At 33.1% G+C, this 12254-nt stretch overlaps 1 protein-coding gene across 2 annotated transcripts in view; it reads right to left on the bottom strand.

Annotated features, from left to right (window-relative positions):
- The window catches only part of LOC139487003 (tubulin beta-2 chain-like), a 46614-nt gene that overhangs the window by 19959 nt on the left and 14401 nt on the right, over nt 1-12254 (bottom strand). Inside the window, exon 1 of one of the 2 annotated variants that reach the window (XM_071272029.1) lies at nt 2218-2503. The exons of the other annotated variant lie outside the window; for it this stretch is intronic. Within the exon in view, the coding sequence (XP_071128130.1) occupies nt 2218-2274 (57 nt within the window). The 5' untranslated portion in view covers nt 2275-2503. Of the gene's footprint in view, nt 1-2217; nt 2504-12254 lie in introns of those variants that run through there. 2 annotated transcript variants of the gene reach the window in all.

Below are 12254 nucleotides of genomic sequence, written 5' to 3'. Positions count from 1 at the left end.
CTGCATATCAATTCTAATTTTAATATCTTTATTTTTAGCTGTTTATGATATCAAATATGTCAAGAATTTTGTATCGGACCTACTAGAATATCTGAGTCACCATTTGGTTAAAGTATGGATATATACGTAAAACGGAAACACGTGTACATATGTCAGAAAATATGAACTTTATTTGTATGAGCTTTAGAAACAGGACGAAAAGCGAGCATCGTCGAGATTTTCTCCTGTTTCATAGCGAGTACTATTACGTTTTATATTTTCCGAAAATGTACATAATTATGTTGTTTGTATCATGAAATTTCGTATTTCCAACACTTGAAACTTGAGTTATAAAAGAGGTGGACAATATAGGGGGTCTGTTAACATGTTAATAACACCTAGATTTTGGCAAAAACAGTTAACAACAAATGCAAAAATGCTGATAACAGTTTCACAGTGGGTTAAAATCAGTTTAAATTTGTCTCAGATAACAGTTAACAACGCCTTGAAAAAGGCAAATACAGGTTAACATAAAAAGGTATTGCCCCCCCCCCCCCCTCATAAAAATCTAAATCATTGTCTCTATTTTTTTTATTATTTTTTTTTTTTAAAGAAATCGACATAGTTTTCTGGTATACTCGGACCACAAAGAGGCCACAAAATGAACTGGTACGGAAAATAAGTAAATATCCAAATTACCGATTGCTCAACATATAGAAGGTGGGGAACAGGAAAAAAGTCCCAAACAACATGAAATTAGGAAACATATTGTTATCTATTTAATTCCAAATTATTGTACACACAGTTTGTCGTGGTAAATGTTTGATTTTCAACTTAAAGTAAATATCTAAGGTGAATCTACAGTTATAAGAATTAAAGCATCATTCGTGCTGTGATCCAGCTAATTATTTATAGCTAGTCAAACATTGGTTTCTTGGACACATTTTCAAAAATTTCTAATTATCTTTATTTAAATAGGTATATATTTTCCATGAAATGTAAAGTCAATCTTTATTGGGCAGAAAGTACTTAGTAATAGGATAGGAATAATCAGGGGCAGTTTATCAGATGTGTGTCGTTTGTTGCTGTCTGTCATATTTGTTTTTCGTTTATTTTTTGTCATAAATTAGGCCGCTGTTTTTCTCATTCAGTTTACATTTTGTCATGTTTGAACCTTTTATGACTGCCAATGCATTTGTACGCTATAAGTTTTACTCATTGCTGAAGGCCATACAGGGACTTAAATACAATGTATGTTTATAAAAATATACATGTATGCTTACATCTTCTTGGTTTAGGCTCTAGATGGTGGATACTAGTCTCTTGGCAATCATACAACATCTTCAATCTTCTTTTTTTTAAAACCCAAACGAAAACGGTGTAATTTGTTTCTATCTGGGGTTATAAATTCAAGAATATAAAAAAAGCAAGAACATTTAAGAGTGAAATACCAAAAGAGGGTCTAGTTTTAAAGCGGGTTGGTATTTATCTAACATGTACATGTAATGCAAGTAATATTTGCCGCTGGATATCAAACAACTATAAATTATATATGCTACTACAACCTAGGTTACTATTCAAATACATAAATCATAAGAAGAATCGTAGAGTATACATGATGTATATGTTGTGAAAATAAAATAATCCTTAAAATTAAAAATTCATGCTGTTCAAAAGTGAAACTTAATGTTATAATTTACATAAATAATACATGATAAATGTGAGAAAAACATGTGAAGCTTCGTAGAAAACACATAAACATAAACATCAACAATATATTGACCCTCCCTAGTTGTAAACCAGACAAAATTGACAGTTGTATGATATGTAATTACGTCGGTAAGTACTAGATAATAACAAGGTCATTGAGAGATAGTTATAATCATATGTGTATTAGAAGTAGCAGCCATTTTATACATGATTTTAGAAAACAGGTGCCCCTCCCTTCTTTGAAAAGTTAATTTATAGGGCGGCAGTTCTACCAATTAAAACAGAAGAGGTCACTTGGTATTGGAAATACTTTTTAACATCTTCTTCGCCGGCAAAAAATGTTAGAATTATTTACTCTGTGATGGTAAATAAAGGTAGACATGTTATATATATGTATTTAGGTTGACGTGTATTTCTCCACGCATTCTTCGCCAAGTTGTACGAATATTATTTTAGTGGTCAGGAATCCGGCAATAAATATTATGTGGTATCAAGATAATTTAAAAATCAGATTAAGAAAAAGATTACCTTGGAACCGATTTGATTTCCACACTGCCCTGCTTGTATGTGAACTATCTCCCTCATCTTGTATATGTATCACTTCTAAATATTGATGACGAATTTCCGCACGTGTACAAGTTGGTGGGTGATTAATTAATACGCAATGTAAAAATAAAAGCGCGCTTGCTATTCTTGTCTTAGGCAATTAAGAGCGATCTTTAGATGCCATGCTGCTGAAATATTTATCATTAGATATCTGGAAAGTTAAGTAAATTAACCACTTTGTTTCAGAAGGAGCATTCCGAAAAAAGATAATAGTATCGTTCAAAGACTGTATTTATTTAATTAATAGATATATATTAGAATGAAGGGTAAAAGAATGTTCTATTCCTCTGACAAAAGGCATGTGTGTGTAGAAGAACCGTTAGGCACGAAAAAATCGTCAAAAGGACGACGATTCTCACGATCTTTCATATTGAAAATGATAAATGCTTTAGATTTAAATAAAGACTTTGTTACTATAATATATTTAAATATTTATTATCATAATGTATATTTCAGAAAAGCCGGATAGGCTCTTACCAAATTTTCAAGAACCCATTTGGTTCCACCTATTTAAACCTGTAAAAATTCCTTATAAATAATCAGGAATAGTTTGCATATACACCAAAATTTCGACAAAAAAGTACCAAAGTTGTGTAATCAATTTCAGTTATCGTTCAAATCCATGAATTATAATTATAACGACTAGATTTTGACCGGCGGCAATAATTGTTTCTCAAAACAAAAAACTCGGTAGAAATTATCATTAATAGGTATAAAACCACTAGTTCATAGCCCCACTGCTTTCTATGTTAAATTTTGCAATTTCAAGCATTAATTAATGGCTTCTTTGTTTTAAGTTCAAATAAAATGGCTGTTATTTTATGTCAAAACTATACCTTATGCTGACTTCTGCTGCAAAAATCAACATACCTTTAATTGCATATTAGAGCGTACTGGTTCCCTGAAGTTTGATAGTACAAAAACAGGAACTTCTCATCTGAACAACAGGTCAAATGTGCCCTTCTATCAAATTTTCATATACTTCTTTATAATTTAAATTATTCTTTCAACAAGGGTTCTACAGTGATCCCAAGTCCCAAAGCTTTCATTTGATACCATAAATAACCAAATATACCCGCAATTGGCAAAGATACAGCTATGGGTAGAAAATATTTTGTTTGAAATATGTACTATTTTCTTGTATGTTCCTTTCGACCGGGCCTGAGTTAGTGGTTCTATACCCATAACAGCACTAAAATTGTTATATTGACTTCTGCTTGACTGTATTTCCTTATATGATCTATTTCTAACATTGAAAAACCCATAAGGCTGTTGTCAAAACACTGTATCACTGAATTCAAGCTCAAATTGGACTGGTAATAACATACGCGTCAAACAAAGAAAACTACATATGGATACTAATAGAGACAGATATGACACTTTTTCAATTTTAAGATAATTGAACCAAAAGCAATATTTATACTATAAAGTAGTCATAATATTCAAGTGTGCATGCTGTGTGTCCAAAAAAAGGGTAAACTACCTTATTGTAGCAAATTGAAGGCTGTTATTTGTCACTAGCATATTTGTTACATAAAATAAATAATGTAACATGATTTTTGACATCCCTCATTATCCCTCTCACTCAGTCACTCAGTCTATCTCTCAATCGCCCTAGCTCACACACACTCTCTCTCTCTCTCTTCTCTCTCTCTCATTCAATTCACTTTCTCTCTCTCTCATTCAATTCACTTTCTCTTTCTCTCATTCAATTCACTTTCTCTTTCTCTGTCTCTCTCTCTCCCGCTCACTACTTTCTCTCTCTAGCTCATTCACTCACTGTCTCTAGCTCATTCACTCACTGTCTCTAGCTCACTCACTCTCTCTAGCTCACTCACTCTCTCTAGCTCATTCACTTACTCTAGCTCATTCACTCACTCTAGCTCATTCACTCACTTTCACTCACTCTCTCTAGCTCATTCACTCACTCTCTCTTGCTTACTTACCATTATATATTACCTATCCTTAGATATCCTCCTAGGCAATTTACAACCCAACAGGACTCAGTTCACTTCTATGATGACTGGCAGAAGCAATGCTTATGTTCAACTCCGCTGTGAATAATCACAGTATATCCAGGAGAACACCATTGTCTATCAGTATCATGGAAAGGGCGGCAACCTCACCTTCAGTTAAACTTCATTAGGTGAGGAGCAAGTTTCTTTGTTTCTTGACATGAAACTTTAAATCTCAAACAAAATGTTGTATGCTTTGGTATTTTTACAATTGACTTCTTGCAGTTTTATCTTACAAAAGGATGTTCATGATATTGTGCTATCATTTGCATGATGATTTTTCATCATTCTATGTACTTTTCAAATATAATTGTCGAAACATGTTTTATTTAATAAATTATTGACAAAATTGCAAACATCCATATTAAAGGACGACAATTGACATTTTATTCAGATTGCTATCATGTGTCGGTACGGTTTTGTAGAAACAGTTTTCAAGAAGATTCTTGGTTTGTCTCAGAAAGCTTGCACACACTAAGTTTGTCAGACTTGGATAATGGTAATACATGTATATGACAATGATAAAGTTATCAAAATTAATTTCATTTCTAGAACTATTGTAAAGGTAAACTACATGCTTGTATGAATTTGGAAAAAATAAAAACATTTGATATATCACACCTCTTATAATTTGGAACGTTTAGTACTGAAAATGAACGCTGATACAGCAAATTAAGTTTAGTTTATGAATACCAGTGTATATTATGTTGATTCAACAGCTAGAAAAATAACATAATACATGTAACAATATCCACAAGGAGGCCTTTCTCAATTCTTTATATAATTTTGTTGATTATTTTCTATTCTGATCTACTAGTCTAAACTCCATTCACACCCTCATACAAGCTCTTTATTTCAAATGTTTTTACCTTTTCCGTTGTAAAAGTTCAGATGTTGGCTTTCTGTAGGTGACAGGCTTAATATTTCGAACACACTTGAAATTGAAGTATTGAATAAATTTCAAAGGAAAGTGAATGTCATGCACATTTTGGTCATTTTTTACTCATTTCCTCAGGAATTTATACTTAACAGTTCTTTTTCTGGTGAAAGATCTGCATGAGCGAGCTACATGTATGGTTTCTTACATGCACCTATTTACTATGGTAACCCGGCCATATTTGCTGTTACTAAAAAGCACGTTAAAATCAAGTGCATCGTCTGATCGTACTAGGTGAACAAAAAGCAGTGGGAGATGGAATATATCTGTGTACAAAATATATTAGGGAACGACCATTTTACTTCAATTCCTTTTATGTCAAATAGAGAAGGGGGAATAACCCCAATTCATGCATAAGTAATTTAAGGTAAGGTTTGCGTACACAGGGAGATAACTCGTATTCACATAATTGAAAAAAGGAGGGACCCGCCATTTTGAATTGTTTTGATTAACCAATGTTCGATAACTACAAATATTATCGAAAATAAAACAACGCCTACCTCAAAATCGCCGTTTTGATGTAATTTTATGAAAATTTGAATTGTACAAGTAACGTTATGACCTTCAGTTTGTTAGGTTTCATTTATATGACGTCACGTTAAGCCATAACGTCTTTGTGCAAAAACCATTCATAAAGTTTCGCGGAATTTTATTTTATTTCATAAATATACATTTTTATGCCCCCGCCGTAGCAAACGGGGCATTGGGTTTTATCCTTGTCTGTTTGTACGTTCATCCGAATGTACTTATCATAGTGTACGTCCGTTTTTACAAATTGGTTTCCGTTCTCTAACTTTAGTTTGCCTCAACCAACTGATATATAAAACTTATGCACAATACTTTTTACCACAAAAACACAGAATAAATTTGTGAATTTTGATGTTGTCACTTTTACAGTTCTAGATTTATGAGGGGTCGGACAGGGTATACCTTTCTCCTTTCTCCCGTCCTTTTTCTCTTGTAGCACGTAAAACCTTAAAAAAAACCCTAATTTTATTGGAAGCTCATTTCAATAGAAATCGATCTAATATCTTGTGTGTTTTTTTGGTTTGTCCCCGTCTTGCTTTTCACAAGATAGAAGTGCTGTTTATTCTGCTTCAAGAACCCGGATAATTTTTTCACTGACTGTTAAGCTGTCTCTTTCATTGAATTTGTAAGTCTGATGCACGCCGTTTCCGATTTTTCATAAAGTATTTAAATAAAATTATAGAAACGCAGAATTGAGTGAAAAACGGCACATTTTTGTGCCACTTTTAGTCAATTTCGTTTAAAAATGGTTGGAATTTACATAATGCGCCATGTTTTATACTTATAGAGGATGCATATATAAAAATTATATTCTCAGAGATTTTTATTGCATAATTTTTACGAATGACAGAATGTTGAACTTGGTCTTTTCAAATGTACAGTATGCAAGGTTTATCCGCAAATACGCACACAACCCACACGTTTACATCGTTCGAAATATATGTTATTTTATCAATCACTTTTACAACTGACGGAATGTTTCTAATCGTTTCTTTTATGGATGCATTAAAATGTGTCTTTCAGACACAACTTTTGTATTGTGTCGTCCTGAACATGCCTGAAGTATTTGCCACTGGACTTTTTACAACCTCTAATCAAACAAACTTCTATGCATATCAGTCAACTTTGAATCAATTTATCTAAAAACAAGGATGGTAACATGTGTCTCTACACATGCACGGGCTCACTATAAAATCCGGGAAATTGTTAGTTTTTAGTCTGTCTCCGTATATATATATAAGAGATCATAATGAAGTAGTGACGACGCTTGGAGTATTTTTATGAGGTCGTTTACTGAATTTTATTTTCGTTTCTGTTCTCTACCTTTAGCATTGTTTAGTTTGCTTTAACCAAATGTTATAAAATTTATACGTAATGCTTTATAATGTTTTGTGTTTATGCAAAAGGAGGCATCATCAGTGTCCCATGGACACATTCCCCATTTATTCGAAGCTCTAACGTATTATTTCTTTTTATAATGCATTAGAATTGGAACTACTGTGGTTGAAGAGTATAGCCACAATCAATTTTGATTTGACGGTCGCAAATTTCCGTTTTAGAACTCCCATACGCGTCGACAGTAAAACTGCATTTGTGAACATCAAATCGACAATTGACGGTGGAGACTCCTCAACTACAGTGCCGTTACTCCTGTGAACTTCATTGAACTGATTTTAATTTATTGAAAGTATGTGGAAGATTTTCATATTACAGGTCTACATAACTTATTTAAATATGAAAAATACATATACGGCTGGTCATTTGTATTCCCAGGCCATCGTCTGTTTCGTCTTTCATCATGTATAGGAGCATGTAGTTTGTTTGTTTGGTCAAAGACCCCAAATCCGAACATCCTGTGTAACAATTGGACAAATCATACCAGTAATCTATCTTTCTCCTGCAAGGCTTTCCCCTGCTTAGTCATAAATATTTGATCATATTTGAATAACATTTGTTGATGTCTAGATTTAAATGAATGGACTAAACATGTTTGCTGTCAAAACTGATGTCTTTTCATCCAATTGCTGCATACAGACAATTTACCAAACATGGGAAAATAAAGCAATTTTCATTACTTTAAATGGCAATTTGAATGCTTTCCTAAGATTCAAAATATTACAGTTTGAAGCACTGAAAGAATATAAGTGTTTCCTTCAAAATCAGAGCCTTGTACATGTATTAATACACAAGTATGACCAAATTTAAACACCTCCCCTTCCGACTGATAGTTGTGGGCATAAAAGTTAAGGGACGACATCAAAAGTTCAATGTAGGATACACTGACCCTTCCCCCTTCCCCTCCTCTTAACTTTATTTGGAAAAAAATTGATTGACCAATATGGATATATGTAAAATCGATGTCAAATTAACAAAACTTGCAGCAACTTTTACCCCCCCCCCCCCCCATCCCCAAACTATTTGATGTAAGTTTTTTTATCCTACATTTATCTTTTGATGTCATCCCCAAGTTAATCACTGTTTTCTCTCATTGATTATGGTCAGCCCCAAAGTGTTACAAGACAAAATCATTCTTTGTAAAAAGATGCTATTAAAGATGACTTTCTTCTTTGGAGATCGACAAAAAAAATATTTTTGTGTTTTACAGAAATGACAAGATGAACACATAACGCCCATCTCTGTAAAAACGAGTTCGGGGACATACCAATTTTATTAGCTCATTATAATGCAAATAGTTAAATCCAGGGGCGTAGCTAGGTATTCAGTCAACTGTAGGCACCAATCGGCAGGGGGCCTAGGGCCGCTTAAGGCCCCCAGCAGGTCCAGGGCAGAGCCCTAGTATGGGGTTCAGGGGGCGAAGCCCCCGACGGAAAACGGTTTTCAGCGTTTTAGCTGCAAAATTTTATGTACAAAAATATTAAATTTACTGGTTATTTTATCATGATGATTATAATATACATGATGAAAAGTTTGGTATTATCATATCTATTCCGTTCTGATTGATATATACCTTTAACTTAATTAATAGTACATATTGAAGATCCTTCATTAAAAAAATAGGCACGTAAACACTGATACTACTATATAATAGAACTATCCTTTTGGATAGACATCAAACATCAATCTTTTGATTCTTAAACCTTCACCCTAGCCACACAAACACATACAGACATAGTCGATGCCTAACAAAATTCAAGAAGTTCGTATTTCTTTATATCCTCTACTGTAAAATCCCTACCTTCTTAGGAATTTTGAATAATTGTGGCCATTACACGCAGATTTGATTTAAGAGTACTCAAAATTACTGGAAGCCAGTTGATTGATTATTTTTTTTACATCCAGTGTCAAATATTTATGCAAGTTCAGGACCGTTGATTTTTTTTTTTTACAATAAATACTACTTGGAGCTAGGTCCTGTAATAGGTGTCGTCCAGGGCGAAGGTCTGGAAATCTAAAAATGGCATAACAGATAATCATAACATTTTATATCCCCTTCAGCATGGATTTCGCAGAGGTCGATCCTGCGAAACACAACTACTAGAATTTATAGACGATGTCTCACTAAACATGGAAAACGGTAAACAAACAGATATTTTGGTCATGGATTTTTCTAAAGCATTCGATAAGGTTTCACATTCTTTTTTAACTAATAAGCTTCATCATTACGGGATACAAGGGGAATTAAATTACTGGATACAAAATGTTCTTAGCAATCGCAAACAGGCAGTAGTTCTAGAGGGGGAAAATCTGAGTATGTTGCAGTTGAGTCAGGGGTTCCACAGGGGTCAGTTCTTGGACCAAGTCTCTTCTTGTACTATATAAATGACATTCCAACTGGTCTAACATCTACAGTACGTTTATTTGCAGACGACACAATAGTTTATTTGGCAATAAAATCAAACTCCGATGCATTAACATTACAAAAAGATCTAGACAAACTGGCATCGTGGGAAACTACTTGGAAAATGGCATTCCACCCAGATAAGTGTAATGTAATTTCAGTCACCAGAAATAAAAAACCAATCACATTTAATTACACATTACACAATCATTCATTAGAACATGTAACAACAGCAAAATATCTGGGGGTCACCATCAGTTCCAACCTTAAATGGGATGTGCATATTAACAACATATGCAAGAAAGCTAATAGCACACTAGGCTTTCTAAGGAGGAACCTGAACATAAGTTCAACATCCATTAAAGAGCAAGCATATAAGTCCCTAGTAAGACCATCACTAGAGTATGCTTGCTCTGTTTGGGACCCATACTTACAACAAGACATAGATAGCATTGAAAAAGTTCAAAGGAGGGCTGCACGTTTTGTTACCAACAAATACAGAAACACCTCAAGCGTTGGTAACATGTTACAACATCTTGAATGGCGCAGACTCTCTGACAGAAGAAAAGACTCCAGATTGGTAATGCTTTACAAAATTGAACACGAAAAGGTTGCAATCCCTAAAAATAATAAATTAATTCCTCAAAAAAGACAAACAAGACATTCTAATTCGAACAGCTTCCAAATTCCATCCTGCAAAACACAGTACAGAAAAGAATCATATTTTCCAAGAACTATTACCGACTGGAACAAACTACCAGATAACATTGTAAATTGCACTTCAGTAGACTCTTTCAAATCTTCAATCTCAAAGCATCAATATTAATTACAACATCTTACTTTATTATACAAAACATTTTATATTTTTTAATTTTTCATGTTTTTTTTCTTAAAACTTGTACATTCTTTCAATCTATGTCTTGTTGTAAGTTTCCTCCTGTGACATAATCTTCAATTTGTTGAAGGCGGTCACTATATGGTAGAAGTAGAAGTAGAAGGCATGCATTGGAAAATGAGGGATTATTGGATAGGAGCAGAAATTTTGCCTTTCAGTAGACCAATTACGAACTCCTCAAAGAGTTGCATTCTCTCTACAACTAGGCATAGGATTTTATGTCCCCATTCTGACCAGACGTGACTGTGTATTTGTACATCCTGCACAGCCAAACGGACGACTGGCCAACATTGGCAAGTCGGGTGAAGACAAAGTGGAAAGCTAGTTGAAAATTAACAACAACTAATTAAAAACTCATGTGTCTAGGTTGTTGATAGAAGTGAAATGATCTGAACCAAAGTTCTAGTTTATAGTTTCTATAAAAGGTAAAATCGTAAAAACATTTAATTCTATCCAATATTCCATACACTAAGGACGAGAGACCAGTGTACACATGACATTCGATAATTAAAGAGTTTTGACAACTTCACCGGCTTTCATCTACAGATAATGTTGTTTATTAATTTTTTAATAAAAAAAAATATTTGTGAAAAAAATATGTGTAGGCACGTGCCTAAAGTGCCTAACGGCAGCTACGCCCCTGAAATCCTTACGTTCACAGTTTTTTACCAAAACGATGGACCCGGAAAAGGGATATTTTTGGCTTTTTGTTGCAATGGCAACGGGTTTGTTTTAACCCAAAAATTAAAGAATCTTGTTTTTAGGAACTTTTTTATGAATTTTTTAATTAAAATTTATTATAATTAATGAATGGACCACAATTATTTATACATGTTTTATTCAGTTTTATTCTTTTATAGTCACTCGCATACATTATTATTTCAGAAGAATTCACATAAAATTTTCCCTAAAAATCGTAAAAAATCGGAATTTTGAGCTTTTCACCTGAATAAAACAGGACGGGCGATGTTCGATTTTTTTTCATTAAATGATTGGGTTCTCCTCCTTGAACAGAATTATGTATCATATTGGTATAATATCACTAAGAAAAAAATCCAGGTTTCATGCAAACCTTACCTTAACATATCAAACATCCATTTTTGATATATCAAATTAATAAATTGTTATATCAAATAATTATAATCTGTTAAATCAAATTGGTAATTTGTATATCAAATTGGTAATTTGTTATATCAAATTAATAATTTGTTATATCAGAGACTTATAATACAATTGTATTATATGTCTATGGTTATATCAAATTAATAATTTGTTTTATCATATACTTAGATTAAATAACATATGATTTTTACTGTATGATAATAGCATTAAATTAACGTAAATTCCATATTTTTCGAATTGGTGCTTAGCGGGCTGATATGAAAAGTTTCTCACATGCTTCGATTGTTATCACATGCCTTTCCGTAACGTTATCACAAAACAAACAAACAAACAAACAAATTATTAAATAAATGCATTCTTTATAAGTTTCAAACATAATTTAGAAAGTTACTTTGAAAAGGTTGACTTTTCCAATCAGACTGTGTTCATTATGTATATTGTTGTTTTTTTTTTGGTTTGTCGAGTCGTCCATATTAAACATGTTTTCTCCTCTGTTGAGGCATATGCAGTGGGATTTCCAGTGACACTAGAACAATAGAAAAATCACTCTTCTTATGAAAGAGATAGAAAAGGTAGAAAAAAGGAGAGACAATTTACGCAGAAAAACCGATATGCATAGGGATGAATATCTCTTAAAACACAAAACCATTATATAACTTTTAT

The sequence above is a fragment of the Mytilus edulis genome, chromosome 1 (genome assembly GCF_963676685.1).
Source record: "Mytilus edulis chromosome 1, xbMytEdul2.2, whole genome shotgun sequence".
In the NCBI taxonomy this organism is placed as follows: domain Eukaryota; kingdom Metazoa; phylum Mollusca; class Bivalvia; order Mytilida; family Mytilidae; genus Mytilus; species Mytilus edulis.
Note: the sequence above shows the minus strand (reverse complement) of the source record. Positions and strands in the feature narration are given on the sequence as shown.